The sequence below is a fragment of the Emys orbicularis genome, chromosome 3 (genome assembly GCF_028017835.1).
Source record: "Emys orbicularis isolate rEmyOrb1 chromosome 3, rEmyOrb1.hap1, whole genome shotgun sequence".
Classification (NCBI taxonomy): Eukaryota; Metazoa; Chordata; order Testudines; family Emydidae; genus Emys; species Emys orbicularis.
The window spans coordinates 106552745-106572293 of NC_088685.1; the positions used below are offsets into that span (position 1 = coordinate 106552745).

The following is a 19549-nucleotide window of genomic DNA, read 5'->3' on the forward strand; positions in this document are numbered from 1 at the left end:
ATTATGAATTGCCAGTAAAATATACGTGTGTGTATTCAAGTCTATATTTGATTCTGTACACACAAATCTAGACAATGAAGTAGCACGGATCAGTTAAGAGTAGAGGAAGGATTCAGAGCCTGGGGCGGGGAGTGGGGTGATGACCACCCTATCCCTTCCACACTGCTAAATGGGAGGGGCTTCCCTATTAGATCCCAAGTAGATTGGCAGTAGAGGCAGAGCTGAAATATGGAAAAGGTTGGGATTCACTGGTTTAGAGGATTACTTATTAGCCCTCTGATTGGCAGTAGAAATTATGAGGAAAGGTGTGTAAATGACAAGGAAAGCAAAAATGTAATCCTGCTGACTTGCTGAAATTACATTGAATATACTGCATTATCTTCCTGTGCTACCATCTTATAGCACTATAGCTGAAGAATCAAGAAAATGCCTTTCTATCCTTTCCCCTAAAATCTGTTTCCTCTTCAGACATTCATTATCCTTCAATCCTGAATCACCCTTTCCTTATATCATTGTACTTTTGTATAATTTAAATTTTCTTTCAGTTCCATGAACATTGCCAATGGATTATTATAGAATTACACATACTCTTCCTAAATAGCTTGTCAATATGAATACCAATGTAGGACTCAATTTTGCCATTATTACCTGTACTGAACTCTTACTGAAGTTAGTGTGAATTTATGGGGGGAATGAGTCTTTGCTAAGTTGAAACTCATTTTCTGCTGCATACGACTGCATTGTTACTGTCAGATCCAATTACAGCCATGTGCTGAACTGGATCATGGATTATTCATATGGGTGTGCATTCATTTAGGAAATAAAAAAGTTCAACTAATTGCAAACTGTTGACTTCTCAGTAATTTGTTTGGCTCTTAATACCAGTTAGCTTTGGCCATGTACTGAAGTAATTGAGATGAACTGACACTATAATTGAGGCTTCTGATTTTAGGTTTTAACTGATAAATACTAATAAAACACATGCAATTTTTAAAAAAATGAAATTTATGTTTATTAAATAAGCACTGGAAAAACACCAGAAATGGTTACTAAGTAATCATATTGATTTCACTCCTTTTCCAGTGCAGTTTGTTTATATAGGCTCCTTGGCTTGTGTCTAAGGGCTTGTCTACACAGAACAGTAAAGTGGATTTAGAAATGTTATTTCTAAAGCACACTAACATGTTATGCATTAATTGGTCCGTGTAAACCCTGCTGATGTGCACGAAAGGTTCCCCGGTGTGCTTTAATGTAGTGCTGTTTGAAACAGTGCTACATGGATATACAAAGAGAAAGCCCCGAAAAATCCTGATTTTTGGATATTTATATAGAACTCAAAAGTAGCTAAAATAAATGCTGAAAAATGAAATTAATAAACCCTGAGAAATAGAAGCCCTAAATATAGTTCACGGGGGACATTGTGCTAAGTTCAAGTGCTAAAACCATCAACTTCATCTTCTGCACAGTCTCCTGAAGTGGCCCGTGTTTGTGAAGTTCCCAGCTGTGCTTGTACTGAAAGGTTTCCTTCCTAGTAGGTCTCTTCTGGGCATTGCTTTGTGAATTCAGTACATGTATAATGCAGAAATAGGAAAATGATTTCCAGTACAATATAAACTACACACAAGAAAGAATATCTCAAAGGTGAATTCCACTGACATTGTCCATACAGGACAGAGTTCTGATCCTGCAAAAAAAGGATGAATAACATTGTGATGAATAACTTTACTCCCATGCGCAAAGTTACTTATGTGCATAAATGAGGGTTGCCAACCCTCCAGCGTTGCCCTGGAGTCTCCAAGAATTAAAGATTAATCTTTAATTAAAGATTATGTCATGTGATGAAACCTCCAGGAATATGTCCAACCAAAATTGACAACCCTAGCATAAGTGTTGGAAGGAGCAGCTCTCAAGAGATTGAATCAGTTCAGACCATTAGAAAATAAGCAAGATCTTGTTTGTACACAGTTGTCACTGCATTATTTATCCACTGTTAAAAGAAGTTAACAAGTGTTTTATATTTTCAGGAAATAGCCTGGTAACATTGCTGTGCCACCTCTTCAATGTGCATGGGCTTATTCACCATTTCCAGTTAGACATGGTTACATTACATAGGTTTTTAGGTAAGTCCTTTCTTCAACTCTATCATCAAAGGCATTTTACAGCTTAGTGTCTTGCTTCAATTATATTTTATAATATTGCTGACATTTGCAAGAATATATATATATATATCAATGTCAGCAATATATTAAATACACTAACTTACTTTACAAGCAATAAAGACTCAGACCAGCTGAAGTCAATGGTGAGACTTCAGTGAACTTTGGATTGGTCTCTAAACCAATCTTTCATCAGCTCAGATAAAGCTGAACTGCTGATTTTTTTTAAAAATCAACCACCTTATACTGAGCCACACACAGACTGGGTAGGCCCACACAGACAGAACCCCCCACACACTGTAGAACCAATCCAAAATACATCTCAGTGGAAATGGAACTGTAGTGCAGTGTTGTTGTTTTAGTGATTTATAGAGCAGCTAAGAGCCTATTTACAAAATTTAACAAATTATATCAAGCTGTCTACACTGGATAGCACTGATGAAAGCCACTGCTGCTGCCGCCACTGCCAACAGAAATATTAGCCCCCATGTTGTCAGGGTACCAAAGAAAGAAAGAAAGCCAAAGACAAGTAAGTCCATGCATCCTGTCCTGTCAGAGAGTTTCAAAGGTAGTGTCCTGCCAGTGAGAAAGCCCAGCTGCCACTCCTGGAAAGTGCAAACTCTGCAACAGTCAGGAGGGTACCCCAAACACCAGAGTACTTCGACCTATTTTAACTGCCATGACTGACTGTACAGGGTAAGAAGCAGCCGCTCAGATCACTCAATCCGAAATTATACAAGGCTAAAAGAATTATCAACACCTTCAAATGATGTATATATTTGATATATAGACATACAGTGCTAGCTATAAAAAAAACCCTACTGAAATAGTATATACACATTTACACACCAGTAATTGTCTCTAGCAACTTGTATAAAAGACCAAAAACAGCAATTACAACAAAAGCCCTATGCCAGAAGGAATTATCCGTGAGTGATTTTCTCTTTTGTGTCACATGCACATACTCAATTCTTCACCTCACATGAGGTGTCTCTGTCCCAATCAGTACAATATGCATTCCATCCTTCTGGCAATTAATAGCTAGGGAAGTCTCATGCTAGAGATTTCCTTGTCTCCCCTGATACATTTTAGAGACCCAGGTTGCCAGGAAAGCCATTCAATAGCATTGAGTCAATGCCACTGGAATTTTGCTTCTGATCCCTCTCCCCACTTAATAGGACATTGTCCTCAGAGAGAAGGGTGATTTGGACAATGTTATAATACAGACTTTGCATATACAATGTCAATGTCATTTTGCCCTAGGATGGCACAGTGGATTGCCTGTTGTTGAAATGTGCTACCACATGGCACAACCAAATTTCAGGAGCAAACCTCAGTGATTTCTTGTGCCAACAGGAGCTGAGAGAAGGCTGTAAAGTCGGATCTCAATCTTCCAGGTGGAAAATTAACAATTCCAGCACTAGAAACTAAAACAAGAGCGACTGGGATTTTAAAATGCAAGGATAGAGATGACTAAAAATATTCCAGGAATTTCCATTTGGATTACCAAAATACTGTATTTAGGGCTACCATATGTCCGGATTTCCCCGGACATGTCCGGCTTTTCGATCTATAAATAGCCATCCGGGGGGGATTTTTAAAAAACTAAAAATGTCCGGGATTTCCCCCCGGTCGGCTATTTATAGACAGAAAAGCGGCGGCCAAGCGCCGCTGGGCACCCAAAGCCCCTTCCCCCATCCCCTGCAGCCTTACCACGCTGTCCGGCCCTGCAGCTGTCTTCCCCCTCCTCCACTCCCCTGAACGCTCCGCCCACCTGCTCCTCCCCCTCCCCTGCTTCCCGCGAATCAGATCTTCGCGGGAAGTCTGAAAAGAAGCAGGTGCAAGCGGGAGGCAGCAGCAGGTAAGCTGGGGCGGAGGGGCGCGAGGAGGAGAGCTCCGGGGAGGCATAGCCCGGGCTGAGCGGCGCCCAGCGGCTCCGGCCCCGGTTCCGACCCCAGGGCGGCGACCCCGGCTCGGGTCCCAGCACTCCCGGCCCGGCCCGGCTCGGGCCCCAGCAGCACCGGCCCTGGTTCCGGCCGAGCGCGCCGGCCCAGCCCCGGCCGAGCACCCCCGGCCCGGCCCGGCCCCCAGCAGCGCCGGCCCGGGCCTGGCCCCCAGCACCGGGCCGAGCACCTCCGGCCGGGCCCCAAGCCCCACAACCCCGGCCGGAGTGCAGCCCGATTCCTGGGCTCTTTAAAGCCGGCCTGGGACAGGGAGGGGGGGTCGGATGGGTCGGGAGTTGGGGGGGGGGCTGTCAGGGGGGCGGGGGTGTGGAGAGGGGTTGGGACAGTCAGGGACAGGGAGCAGGGGGGGTTAGATGGGTCTGGGGTTCTGGGGGGGCTGTCAGGAGCAGGGGTGTGGAGAGGGGTTGGGACAGTCAGGGACAGGGAGCAGGGGGGGTTAGATGGGTCTGGGGTTCTGGGGGGGCTGTCAGGGGGGCAGGGGTGTGGAGAGGGGTCGAGGCAGGCAGGTAGCAGAGGGGGTTGGATGGGTCAGGAGTTCTGGGGGTCCTGTCAGGGGGCGGGGAGCAGTTGGATAGGGCATGGGAGTCCCCGGGGGTCTGTCTGGGGGCGGGGGTGTGGATAAGGGTCGGGGCAGTCAGGGGACAGGTAGGGTCATAGGGGGTTCTCAGGAGGGGGCAGTCAGGGGACAAGAAGCAGGGCGGCTTAGATGGGGGTGGGGTCCTAGGGGGCAGTTAGTGGCAGGGGTCCCAGGAGGGGGCAGTCAGGGGACAAGGAGTGGGGGGGGTTGGGGGTTCTGGGGGGGGCAATCAGGGGGTGGGAAGTGGGAGGAAGTGGATGGGGGCGGGGCAGGGGCAGGGCTAGAGCGGGGCTCCTCCCCCCCCGTGTCCTCTTTTTTGCTTGTGGAAATATGGTAACCCTACTGTATTTCTGAGGCCCTGCCTAAAGAACATGAGCACATCTTTGTCCATGGATAATCAATCAAGTAACAACCCCCTCCCCCCCGCTCCACCCAACTGACCCCACCTCCCGCCTCTGCTGTGAAATAGGTACTGCCTTAATGACATATTACTCACCTACGACAGCGGCCTAAAATAATTACACTCTAGTGTGTATAATTTTGCCTCCCTTGCTCCCACCCTTATTTTACTTCTAAATGAGAGCCTTCACTAAGGCAAGGAAAGCTTGATTTATGAACTAGGCCCAGAATCCTCTAGGGCCTCACAAATCCTTTCAAGCAATTTTTTTCCTCCAAAGCCATCTTAGTAAGAGTGCCAAGCCATGCAAGACGTAGACATTTGAAGAAAATCCCCAGGCCCCTGAGCATAACCCCAACTCTGGTTTTAACCTCAGTTTCCAAGAATGATCATGGTGTTGGGACAGATCTTTTCCCTGTTTTGCTTTCTAGTTATGGTTCAAGAAGATTATCACAGCCAAAACCCATACCACAACGCTGTCCATGCTGCTGACGTCACTCAAGCTATGCACTGCTACCTAAAGGAGCCCAAGGTAATAGCAAATGAAAACAATAGGACTTTGCACTGACAGAGCTTGTCAAATAAGAGTTTCAAATCATTGTACCAAGATAGATAAAATAGCTATTTTGGAGATGGGGAAAATAGTTAAGCCACTTAAACTCACCATGACTCAAGCTTACACAGCTATTCAGTAGCAAAATCAGAAACAGAGTCCAGTGGCCTGATTCTGATCTCACTTGAATTGGCGTAAACAAAGGGCAATTCTGTTGAAGTCAATGGAGTGTTACCCAGGTATAAGTGAAAGTGGAATCAGGTCCTATGTTTCATGAGTCACAGTTCTCTAGACTAACCACAAGACCATGCTGCCTCTAAATGCACAGGATAGCTGACATCTGGAGTCTGCAGGGCACATTTGTTTCTCATTTCAGGGCACCTTGTTCAAATCAGAACTAATATTCATATTAGTAATAAATAACTGGCACTCAGCAACAGAAAGGCTTGGGGGCCGGTTCCAAATCATAACGAGAATGATCTTCCACTCTGCTTCTAAATGACATGAAAGGTATTTCAAAAAGGATTGTGGCCAACATTTTCAAACGTGAGTGTGTGAAGTTAGACAGCTAAATCAGGTCTATTATTTAGGTGTCTGAATCTGGATTGAGATGCCTAACATTAAGCAGACAACTTTGAAAATGTTGGCCTTTGGACACGGATACACTGTTAATACGGTGTGCTTTACTAGTAGTGTAATATACCACTAACATTTTCAAGTAGTTCCTGATGGCAGAGTTGATCTTATATGATAGGTTAGACTGGTAGTTTTACATGTTGTTTCTAAACTGGATCTTTGAGACTAAATAACAGTATTTTTGTAGCAGCTACCCTGTTTTTTTTAACCTGTTAATTGCTCATGCTAACATAAAAATTATTATAATAATGAGTCAGCATATAGCCAGTGGTGCAAGTAGATTTTAACTCTTACCAGTACAGCGACTCATGGGAGGGACACAAAGGGGGGCACCAGCTAAAGGGGGAGCACGTGACCTCCCCATGTGACCCCCCCATGTGACTCCTCTCCACCCTGCTCCCAACCCGGGGCCCCCATGCTCTCCCCATCCCCTCCCCATCCCACGGGGGGGGCTCTGTCCTCCCGCTGCGCTGGCTCCCCCTGGCATTCAGCTGCTCTTCCTGGCAACCAGGCCCCGGAGCCACTCCCGGATGCTGCCCGGTGCAGCACAACAGTTGGCTGGGAGAGTGCCTGGCTCTCCCAGGCAGCCACTGCGCTGCACCAGGCAGAGTCCCAGGCAGCGTGGCGGGAAAAGGAGGCGCTCTGGCCTTCTCTCTCCGCCCGGGCTGGCGGGGGCACTTGAGCCTGGGGAGGGTCACTTGACCCTCCCACCAGTCCAGTGGTTCTCAAACTGGGAGTCAGGACCCTTCCGGGGGTCGCAAGGTTATTACGTGGGGGGTCGCGAACTGTCAGCCTCCACCCCAAACCCCACTTTGCCTCCAGCATTTATAATGGTGATAAATATATTTAAAAGTGTTTTTAATTTATAAGGGGGGTTCACACTCAGAGGCTAGCTATGTGAAAGGGGTCACCAGTACAGAAGTTTGAGAACCACTGCACCAGTCGCTGGCCCGACCCCAACCCCCCCTCACAAAAAATGGTCTGTGACTAGAGCCCTGCGCGGATACAAATTTATACCCATGGATGGGGATAGAAATCGGTATCCGCTGAACCACAGGTCTCTCCCAGGAACTGCAGCAGTGAAAGGAGAAGAACGTGGGCCCACCAGGCACCCTCATGCCAGCAGCTCCTCCAGCACAGCTGTACTGTCTCCAGCCCCGCCCACTGCCCTGTCCTCTGACGGGGCTGTACAGACCCCAGACAGGAGACACAGCTGCATGGAAGGGCTGGGGGCAGTAAACAGCCGGGCCCAGGGAGCTGCTGGCGTGGGGCTGCCCGGCGGCCCCATGTTCTGCTCCTTTCGCCGCTGCCATTCCCAGGAGAGCCCTGCGGTGTTCAGCGGATACTGAATGTGTCTTTCCAGTACGGCATATCGGCAATAAATATCTTAATGGTATAGCGTACCTGATCGTACCAGCTTACTTGAACCACTGCATTATAGCCTGATAGTTTTGATAGATACAAACTGTGCAATGAACTCAAAAGTGCCATACCTGTGGATCGCTGTGTATAAATAGTTATCTCAGATGACAGCATTGTAAATTGAACTATAAAACCAAACAATTATATGATGTAGCAGTTGCTTTGATTTTCTTGGTAAAAAAATTGTTTGCCTGTTTGTGCTAATGTTGTGGTCAATTTTGTGTGGTCCAGCTTGCCAACTTCCTCACCCCTCTGGACATTATGCTTGGACTGCTAGCTGCTGCAGCTCACGATGTAGACCATCCAGGGGTCAACCAACCATTTTTGATCAAAACCAACCACCACCTTGCCAGCTTATACCAGGTGAGACTGTGCTTGCAGGGCTGGGGAGGGTTAAGATGGGCTTAGGGCATTGCTGCAATGCATTTTCAGGTTGAGGCTCTGGTTTCAAATCTAGCTGAGTCACAGTTGTTACGAGTTTGGCAATTTCAACATAGATCCGCAGTACACATTTGTTTGCATTGCAAAACTACCGCTGCAACTGAGCAATAGGGTGCAAATACCAATGCCTGTTCAGGACAGTATTGGCGCTGAAAAGGCAGCAAGGCTGGGAATATTTCTGGAGTGGGTGGGCTGGGGTAAGATTGTGTAGATTTGTGGCTTACAATCAACAGTCTTCTCAAAATTCCTTCCCAACCCCACATATGGTGATCAGTTAGACCCTGAGCATGTGAGCAAGAACCAGCCAGCCAGGTACCTGAGAGAGAGAGAGAGAGAATGCTCAGTGCCACCTCAGAGCCCTGGCCCACCCCTTCCAGTGTCCCATCTCCAGCCATGGCCATCTCTTCAGAGGAAGGAGACCAAAACCAAACAAACCCAGAATACAGAGGCGGGGGGGAGGAGCGGGGAGAGAGAGAATCCCTCCTGACCCTTGCAGGAGACCAGGTGAAGCCCTGAAGCATGAGATTTTAGTAATATAAAATATAAACCAGAAGGGACCCCCAGGGCTGCTGAGCACTGCCCCCCAACACCACAGACAACTTTGTCATACAGTCCTACTCATAAATGTGTCCAGCTCTCTCTTAAAACTAATTAAGTTGTAACTCTATATTATTTATGTGCATATATATCTATGTATATAATATATCCATATATACAATATGTAATATATCCATATTATTCATGCACATATAAATCCATGTATGTTTACATGTGTGTTTATATGTCAGCTTTGGCTACTGTACTTAACTTCTTAGAAGCAGCAAGCCTGTGTACCCTGTAGTCAGCTGCAGCAGCATGTGGCATTGGAAAATCCTGACTCCCAACAGGCATAAGTGGAGTTAGGGTCAGGGAACTGGCTTTGGGGCTTTTCACGTCCAAGAAATACAAAAATGTGTGCACTGACCATGATCCCTGGCGTTCAAAACTCAGACAGTGAACTTGGACCTGTCAAAAAAAAAAATCTGGTGTATTAGTGATTGATAGAATTCTTTAAACCTTATACATTTTAGAACAATAAGGAGAGGGGTTGCTAAAGGCCATGTGCCTTTCTGAATACACTAAGCATGATACAGCACAGTCCTGATTTAATAATTTGCTGAGTACTTAAAGAGAGCGAAAGATTCTCTCTTCCTCCCCACCCCCATACCCCTCATCCGCCCCTCCCCCACCCCCACAGACACTTGTGGTTTTACAGATAAGATGGTGATTGTGTAACAGTTCAACTGTCCTTCTACCCTGAGATAAAGGAACAGACAGGGCCATGTGAGCCAAGGCCAGGACAGAGCGATGCTCACATAGCTATGACTTTGTGACAGGCTTAACTTGCTGGATCAGTTTATGACAAGTTATACCCAAACAGCAACCACAGTTAGGTTCTGCCTACATTATTTTGCTCCAGTCTCCTCTAAATGTCAGGACAATTGGATTGGAGGGGGGAGGAGGGGAGCCAAATGGCTGTGGAAGGCAGGGTTAGGATCTATGGAAAGAGAAATGGGGGAGAGCCATCTCAGACAAACCCTGAGTTCTGACAACAGAAAATAGAATCATAGAATATTAGGGTTGGAAGAGACCTCAGGAGGTCATCTAGTCCAATCCCCTGCTCAAAGCAGGACCAATTCCCAACTAAATCATTCCAGCCAGGACTTTGTCAAGCGGGGCCTTAAAAACTTCTAAGGATGGATATTCCACCACCTCCCTAGGTAACTTTTTTCTTTCAACAGTCTACTTAATGTCCAGTCTTCCTCACTTCCTGTTAGGTTTTGATTTACCTCTGCACTACTGGGTTCCAGCCAGAAATGGGAGCCTTCTCACAGGGAAGCCCATTCTCATGTCATTCATAGCCCAGCTTTGTGGTTGTGAGAGATGTGGGTAACTCAGAGAAGCACCCAGATTTGGGGGGTTTATTTACATCACTGAATCTTCTGAGGTTTGATCATCAGAAACATCACTGGTATTCTCATGACAGCCACCACCCTATTTGAGAACATTCTCTTCCACTTCTTTTGTGACTGTCTAAGGAACAATATAATTTTGGCCCCCAGTAATCTCATTATGATGGGCTACCCAGTATGGGAACTGTAACAATCCGTACCATGGGTTTTAGGTCCTAAACATAATGAAAGCTTCCTACAGCCAACCATAAATATGTCTGTGTCACATAGAGGTTCAAATAAAGGGTTAAGCTTCCTCTAGATCATGAGTTAATTGTTAAGAAACACACCAGTTTGCAATTCACACTAACCCACCACCTCCTAGTCCTCTCCCTGTTTGGTTTATATCCCCACAGGCTAAGGCAATCTGATACCTGTTGGCAATTAACCTTAATAAGTCAGCAGAGGGGTCCTTGGTGGAAAGCTGACAATTCTAATTGCTAGCAGCAGCTGTATGGTTTCTAGCTGCTTGCACTTAATGCTGGAGATGTATGGCTTCATGCTCAGCTGTCACTTGTTAACCTGATCTTTCTTTAGTTGTCCAGAGTGAACTTAAAATATGGGGGAGGGAAGGGGTGAAGAGAGAGACCGAGAGCTTTTATGCAATCTTGCTGTATAATGTTGGACCATGATGGGCAGTGGGTGAAGCTTCCCCTAGGGGAGGCTAACTCCCTGCCCTGCCTCTTCCACCGGTGGCCCCTCCCCCACTACGCCCCAGGGCCCACCCCTCCCTGGCTTGGCTCCCTCCCCACTCGGACCCCCTGCCACCACTCTCACCGTGTCCCTCCTCTCCCCTCCCCTCCCCCACAAGGCCCCCCTGCTCACTGTGTCCCTCCTCTCCTCCACCCCCTTACCCCGTGAGGTCCCCTCCACCCCCGCTCCCCCAGTCTTTCCTCTCCTCCACGAGGGTGGGGGGGGGTAAGGAGGGAGGTGGCAAGCAGCAGTCAGGGGGAGGTCTCATGGGGAGAGGGATGGAGGAGAAGAGGGATGCGGTGAGCAGCAGGGACCTGTGGAGAAGGGGGGTGGAGTGGAGGACAGGAGGGACTCACCAGGCAGCAGCAGGTGGCAGTGGGGGGCCTCTGGGAAGGGGCAGAGCAGGGAGAAAAAGAGGGGTCCAGCAGTGCCCAGGCATCCAGCAGCCTCCCCTAGCCTATTATACCCGCCGCCCGTGCATGAGCAGAAATTTACAGAACTGAAAATACTCAAACTTTTTATTCTTCTAGTAGGAACTAAGTAATTATCATCATATCTTGCACTTCTATAGCAGCTTTCCTCCGAGTAATTCAGAGTACTTTCCGACATTAACTAATCAAATCCCATCTCTTTCCCTGAATATATAGAAACATCTCATAGCTTTAGTAAAACAAAAAACAAAAAAGAGCAGTGATACGGAGAATGAATTAGAACAGTAAATTCAGAAAATGTGAAAGAAATAAGAAAGAAAAATAGATAATGTGAGCATCTAGCTGGACCTGTTTTCCCATTTATTTCCCTCTCTCCTCTCAGATCTGCAGTAACATGATCTACCCAACTTTCTTCTTTCCACTTTAGTTACTAGGTACTCATAAATGGTGTGTCAAAGAAACAGTATAATAGAACTTGTAGAATGCAATAAGCATTTCTCATGGATGTCTCCTCAGCAACAGGACCTCTTGATAATAAGATACTTCTGAGAAGAATTGTTATAGTTTATACTGTCACCATCCACCATCTTATGATAGGTCTGTATCTGTTGAGGGCAGATTGGAGGCATCTTGATGTCACTTTCATTATTTTAAAATGTATATTGTGGCAGTGCCTAGTCAGGACTCCATGTGCTAGGCACTGTCTCTTAGTATGTGTTTGGACAGTGCCTGCCTCAAAGAGCTAACACACTATTTGTTGTATGATTCTGCAGGTACATCAGACTTTGGTCACTTATTCCTGTTTTTATATTTCCTCCTAACTAAAAATCATAGGTAACAAGGACAGATTGAAAGAAAATATGAATTATAGGAGGAGCTGGTAGCAATATTGATAATTAAAGGTTGCCTGAAACTTTCCATTATAAGACCCTGTTTTCAATAGCTTATAACTTTGGTTGGACTGAAATTTTCCATGTCAGGTGTCTGTCTCAGACTAATTTTTTTTTAATTCTTATTTTTTATTTAAAGTTTCAGCTAAAACAGTTCAGCCATTTCTGAGAATGAGATTGAAGAAAAATACATTGCTTTGCCCTTATTAAAAAAAAAACCTACCAACCATTTAATAGAGAAGTTCTAGTGCCTTTACGCTTTACAGCAATTACTTGAAATTTGGCAGGGTGTTGCTGGGGGCCTCAGCTCCTCATCTTTAAATTGCAGATTATATCACCCTCTCATTTCACAGGAATGTTGTGAAGATAAATTCATTAATATTTATGAAACATTTGGATACTTGAGTGATGAGCACCATAGAATAGCCCATGAGGAAATTAATAATTCTGCCTTCAGAGCAGGGTGTGAATAGTGTGCAATAAATAAGGCCTATGGCCACACATTGAACAATAAGTAAGCACCATCTGTTCTGTGCACTGAAAATTGGTAAGTGATCATGCCATTAAAGACTGTATCATAATGCATAAGCGCAAGAGGGTACAATTAAGGTTTCATAGGCTTTGTGGTCCCGTCTCCTCCTCCTCCCTCACCACACACTCTCTCTCTCATGATCCCTTCTCCATGCAGTCCCTCATGGTCCCACCACCTCGTCCATGCAATCGCTTGTGGTCCTTCCTCCTTATCTGCACAATCCGTCATGAGGTGGTTTCCTCCTCCACCATGCAATCCTTCATGGACCCTCCTGTGCTGCCCGATCCCTCATGGTCCCTCCTCCTCCTTCATGCAATCTCTCATGGGCCCACCTTGTCCTCTTCTGCACCATCCCTCATGGTCCCATCTCCTTCTCCTCCCCATGTGATCCTTTGTGGTCCGACCTCATCCTCTTCTGTACAACCCCTTGTGATCCTTCCTCTTCCATGTGATTCCTCGTGGTCCCTCCTCCACTACCTCACAATCCCTCACGGTCTTTCGTTCTCCACACAGGCCTTCATCCTCCCATCTCTTTCTCCTCCACACAATCCTTTGTGCTCCCGCCTCCTCTATTTGCATGTGATCCCTTGTGGTCTCCTTCCACCATGCAATCCCTTGTGGTCCCATCTCATCCTCTTCCACATGATCCCTGTGGTCCCACTCTCCTCCATGCACTCTCTTGTGGTCCATCCTTCTTCTCCCTATGTGATTCCTCATGGTTCTTCCTCCCTGCAGTCCTTTGTGGCACCTACCTTTAGTCTTCTCCCTTGTCACTTTTCTCTTTGTGATGCCTCTTATCTCTCCCATACCTGCCCCTACAGAAACCAGAGCAGTTCCTTAATGAACTGACACCAGCCCTTCCCAAGCTCACGCCTGACAGCAAGTGGGCAGGAGCTGCTGACGTCACAGCATTGTTGCATTATCTCATAGAATTAGGGTGGCTTCTCATGCATCCCCAGAATACCAGACAGTCCAGTACTTCCAAAAATGGCAGGTACCTGCCCCAGCCTGCATGACCCTGCCCTCGCAGGCGTGACCTTGAACGCACGGAGGATGCTATTTTTAAGAGCTTGCCACCCCACCAGTGTGACCTCATGAGTAAGGCTATGATTTAGTCATGGGTATTTTTAGTAAACGTCATGGGCAATAAATAAAAATTTGCAGCCTGTGACCTGTCCATGACTTATACTATAAATACCCCGACTAAATCTTGGGGGCGGGGGACCTCCCGGGGGAGCCACTGCTTGGCGGGGCCAGGGGCCCCAGCTGCCGGGGGCCACCGAGCAGCAGCTGCTCCGGCCACCCCTAGGAGTGCTACTGGGGGGGGAAGGAGGGGGACCATAGGGCTGCTGCTCGGGGGGGGGGGCGGAGCCAGTGCAGCCCAGCTGCCGGGGGCTGCCCCAGAACCGCTGCCAGGGGCCACCAACTAGCAGCTGCTCCGGCTGCCCCGGGGACCACTGCTGGGGAGGGGACTAGGAGCCGCTGCTCAGGAGGGGCGGGGAGCTGCTGCTTGGGTGTGGGGTGGGGCCTACGTGGCACCAGCTGCCAGGGGCCACCCCAGGACCACCGTCGGGGGCTACCGAGCATCGGCTACTCCAGACACCCCCGGGACCGCTACTGGGGGCCGCCCTGGGACCGCTGCCGGGGGTTGCCAAGCTGCAGCTGCTCCAGCTGCCCCCGGGACTGCTGCTGGATGGTGGGGCGGGGGGGTAGGGGCCACTGCTTAGGAGAGGGCCGGGGGCTGCTGCTTGAGGGAGGTGGGGGGGCTGCTGTTTGCGGGGGCAGGGCTAGCGCAGCACCAGCTGCTGGAGACCGCCCCGGGACTGCTGCCAGGGACCACCGAGCTGTGAGTGACTGCTCTGGCTGCCCCCGGGACCGCTGCTTGGGGCGGGAGGTTTGGGGGGGTGAGGCCGCTGCTTGTGAGAGGGCCAGTGCAGCACCAGATGCCAGGGGCCACCCCCTGGGACCGCTGGCAGGGGCCGCCGACCAGCAGCTACTCGCCCCCGGGACAGCTGTTGCAGGGGGGGTAGGGGCCGCTGCTCAGTGGGCCCCGGGGGGGGGCGCTACTTTGGGTGGGGGTAATGGGCAGCTGCTTAAGGGAGGGCCGGGGGGGGCTACTGCTTGGGGGGGCAGTGACCACCGCAACAGCCACTGCTCGGGTGGTCCCCGGGGCCAGCTACCCAGGCTGCCCGACTAGAGGCTTGTGTGGCTGGCCCCAGGGCCACTCCAGCAGCAGCCAGTGCGGCTGGCTGCAGAGCCGCTCCAGCAGCGACTAGTGTGGCTGTCCCCGGGGCTGCCTGAGCAGCTGTCCCCGGAGCCAGCTGCTTGGGCAGCCCTGGGCTCAGCCACTCTGGCCACTGCAGTAGTCACGGAGGTCACGGAAAGTCACAGAATCCGTGATTTCCATGACCTCCGTGACAGACATGGAACTCTACTCATGAACCATGTGTGCAAGGTCACACCAGCCGGGGTGGAGCAGCACATTCTTCAAAATGGCAAACCATTTAAAAACAGGCCTGTCTGGCCTAAAACCAGACAAACAGCCTGCCTGCATAGGAAGAAATGTGTCAGGCACCAGGACGGGCCCAGCTAGTCTTGAACGCAGATTGTATTTCCCATAGCACCCCTGCGTCACTCAGTGCGCAGGATTCAGTAAATGTTCAATATTTCTTTTTATCTTCATCATTTGTCTACCACAGACAGAAATTGAACCAACTACAAAGGGTGGCCCCAGGCCTTACTTACTGCTCACCACCCAAAGCCTGCGCTGAATGCAGAAATTGGGTGGCACTGTGTAATGTAGAGATGCTTTCCCTTTTCCTCTCCGCTGGGAGAGGAGAGAAAACATATCCCTCCCTGCCAGAGCCACAATGTTTCGTGGTTATTATCTAACTGCAAGCCCCAGCCGCACCACGTTGTTTGGGCACCAGTTGCAACGTTCCCTGCTACACAGTATGCAGTGTATATAGGTGTCTCATTAGACACTGTTAGAGTGTGTTGTGTTAGGAATATTATGGGATTAGGATCTTTGCATCTTCATATTATAAATCCAAGATACATTGGGCATCTTGGCTGCAAGTCACCTTGGAGGGCTTGTGCAAAGACCCTCCCCATATCACTCATGTTCCAAAGAGGTTTGTGGAATGCAAGCTACATGGGGAGGTATTTACACCCTGTGTGCTGCAGAGAGCAGCAATGCACGGGCCAGGGGATCCAAAATGACTCTATTGCCCCCACACACACAAGCCATGGGGAGGCACAGGAGATGCTCTTCCAGCTCATAGGATGCAGTAATAACTGCTGGGAGCGGCACTGCAGCCCTGCACCCTGCCTCTGAACTTGGGGGGTGGATTTTGCTCTTCCCCTCCATAGTACCTCTACCTTTGTGTGCTTGAAATGAATTTCACACACTAAGAGCCACACACATCAGTACATTAGATTGGTGCACATAGAACCTTGATGGAGGTGGCAGAAGGAGTAGACTGCAACAGGGAGCCTGCTTGGCGGGGAGATGAAGCTGATATGATGGGGAGACTGGACTTGCTGTGCAGGAAAATCAGGTATGGGAAGTCAATGAGGAATGTGGAGAAGGGACTGAGAGCCATTTGGATGGAGGTGAAGATTGAGATCCGATTAAGACTTTTGGCTGTAGGTCTTTTGTCTGCCTCATTTGTTGCAGAAGTTGGAAGGTGTGTAGTGAATGAGGCAGGGGACTGCAGGAAGAGAAAGGCTGGTCTCATGCTTAAAGCAGTTAAATGCTGCCCTGGGGAACTGGATTATATCCCTGCCTCTGCCACAGAGTTCCTGTGTGGTGGTGGGCAAATCACCTAACCAAACTTTGCACAGGTGATACTATAGTGAGGAGCACCAGAGAAAAGTTCATGACTAAATTAATAATTCTGTCTTCAGAGCAGGATTTGAGTACTGTACAGTAATTAAGGTCTAGAGTCACGCATTGAACAACGAGGATAAAACAAAACATTGAATGGCTGTTCATTCATTGAAACTGTCCCTTATGTGTGTAATTTATTTATATACACTGACAGCAAAGTCAAAGGAATGAGATAAAGATGTGTAAATAAGCATCCCCAGGAGCACTGCATAAGAAATGAAGAACAGTAGCTTAAATACCAGAAACTTGGAAAAACAAATTTGCCCTGAAATTACCTCCTTGTTTCTTCCATGCTTGCATATGTGTCTTGTCCATCCAGGTGTGATCCTTCTCACACATCTTTGTTTTATCCTTTGGGACATGTTCCCTCCCAATGCTTTCTGTAGGAGACCTGCATGCTAGAATGCCAGGCTTCCTTCCAGGAAGTGTGTGCTCTTAGAATTTCAGGTCTCTAAACACATTCCCATAACCACCTCTCTGGAGCTATAAACAAATAGTTTCTCTCAGTTATGCTTCATCTCCATCTGACTCCTTATTTCTCACCATCAGCTTAAAAATGCACCCTAAAAGATGTCTGAATTCTCTCTTACCTAAACGACCCCAAGGGCATTGTGTTAATTTCACCATAGCCTTCCATGACTGACTGAGTCACTAGCCGCAGATCCCAGGAATTACCAATCTGGTGCTCTCCAGGAAAGCTGACTGAAAGTCTAAGGATAAAGTAATATATTTAATATAGAGCAGCCATCCAGAGATCCCAGCCAGTAGGACCAGAAGCAGACAAAACAGGGACCTTTGGACACTCCATCTGAAACTGCAGAATGTTCTCTGACTTTCTTTGCCCTGCGCTGATTGACTGTTCATGAGGAGGAGCCAGGAGGGTTGGAGCAATCTCTTCACTTCAGCTTTACTCCATACCTGCCCCTTCTATGCTCTCCTCCCCTGCCCCATCCCTCCCACACTTTTCCCTTTTCTTTCTATTTAGCTGATCCCCTAACTAAACCCTCCCAAAAAACAAAAACAAACAAAATCATGGCACTAACATGATCTTTGTTGCCATCACATTGTTCACACTGGTTGTTTGTTTTCACCATTCCCCCATCCTGTGTCTGTCTTGTCTATTTAGACAACATTGTCTCGTTGTTTCCCTGTACTCCCCAGCTGGTCTGTCTGTACCCACCCATCTGTTGGGCTCTGGTCTTAGACTTAGACTGTAAACTGTTTGAGGCAGGGAATACCTTTTTTGTTCTGTGTTTGTACAGCACCTCTCACAATGAGGTTCTGGCCCATGACTAGGGCTCCTAGGCATTATAGTAATACAAATAAATAATAATAGTAATAGACAGTGTTACCAGACCGTGTCAAAATCAACCTGGCTTCTGTAAGGGAAATGAGTGCCTCTAAAAAGTAAAAGGTAATAGATGAAGGTGACCCAGTGGGCATCATTTAGATAGATTTTCTAAAAGCTTTTAAGAAGGTATATTCTTGGAGAGACTGCGGGAAAACAACTAAGCATGGAGGAAAGTCTTAGGGCAGATTCCAAACTGGTTAAGCAATAGCAAAGTAATAATGGTGACTGACTGTTCCCCAGAATGGAGACAGATTAATAGTGGAGAGGTCCAGAAGTCATTACCGGAGTTATTAACAAACATATGTTACCGCGGACTAAATCCTCCAGTCTACGGCTTTATCTATACTACACAGCTTTTAGTACGGCCGTGTCGCTAAAAGTCGGGCAGTGTAAATGCTGTTTGTCGGCACTTTTGCCAGCAAAATACTTCCACCCCGTACAAGTGGGGTTCGCGTTGTCGACAGGAGAGCGCTCCTGCCGACAACGAGCCATTTACACTGCCACTTGCTGTGGCAAAACTTTTGTCTTTCGGGGGGAGGCTTTTTTAAGCACCTGTGAACGATAAAAGTTTTGTCTTTCCATTGGCAGTGTAGACAAAGCCTAAGTGAGAGCCACAGAAGGCCCCAATCAGAGCAAATTCAATGTGATTCTGTTGCACTGAGGTAAAGGGCATGGCACAGAGAGCCACACAGGAGGCAATGGCATCCACAGCGGCCCTGCAGAAGGGACTTTAAGAGACAGTAAATCCCATCCTGGCCAATGAAGATCCGGTCTTAGTAGAATTCCTTTGTCACCTCTTAGCTGGATTACAGCAACACAATATACCTGGGCATGAAGCTTTCAGCTCTTAGGAAACTCCAACTAGTACAAAACACTGCATCGCATCTGCTCAGCAGCACAGGCTCCCATCACACCTGTCCTCTGCCTTTCTCATAGAATTTCATAGGTGAAAATTCCTGCTTAGACTCAATTATTTTGGGTAGTCAAAGCTATAGGACTATAAGAGACAGTCCTGATATATTTAAATACATTAGGTAATTGGGCAGCAAGAGCATGGATAACATTTAATTTGGCTAAATAAACAGTAATATACAGTGTCAAAAGTAATCTGAAATTTGCATTAAAAGCCATACTCCCCAAATCCATGAGCTCCTCAGAGGAAAAAGACTTGGGAGTCATTATAGATATCTCAAGGTCTTCTAACTTCTTTGTGAAAGTCCATTGTATGCCCCTTGGTTGTTCTGTGGTCCCTCTCATTACCCAATCTACTACCAGTAAAAGGATCATGGGTTACACAAGAGATCCTTGTCTGACACCAGTATTAACCTCAGATGGCGTAGTGTAGTCAGTTTGCTGTTATGTATTATTTTGCATGTCGTATTTTCGTAGAAGCTCTGAATGATGCAAACTGTATTAATCAGGGCAATTAAACTTCAAGATATGTGGCACAAGCTGGTTGGGAGGAGGGGCTACAGCTATGGTAAGCCCAGCAAGTGGAATGCAAAGCCCTGTGGGCTCTCACTTTTGCCTTTTTCCTTCCAACTGCTCCAACTCCACGTGTGAGTGGAACCTCAATATGAAATTGACTGGCTCTTTTGACAGTTTCATTTTGAGTCTCAGCCT

General features: G+C 47.7%; 1 protein-coding gene across 1 annotated transcript in view; it reads left to right on the forward strand.

Annotated features, from left to right (window-relative positions):
* Positions 1 to 19549, forward strand: part of PDE7B (phosphodiesterase 7B) — a 113929-nt gene that overhangs the window by 81336 nt on the left and 13044 nt on the right. The window contains exons 5-7 of the mRNA XM_065401825.1: positions 2025 to 2120; positions 5526 to 5626; positions 7937 to 8068. Of these exons, the coding sequence (XP_065257897.1) occupies positions 2025 to 2120; positions 5526 to 5626; positions 7937 to 8068 (329 nt within the window). The remainder of the gene's footprint in view (positions 1 to 2024; positions 2121 to 5525; positions 5627 to 7936; positions 8069 to 19549) is intronic.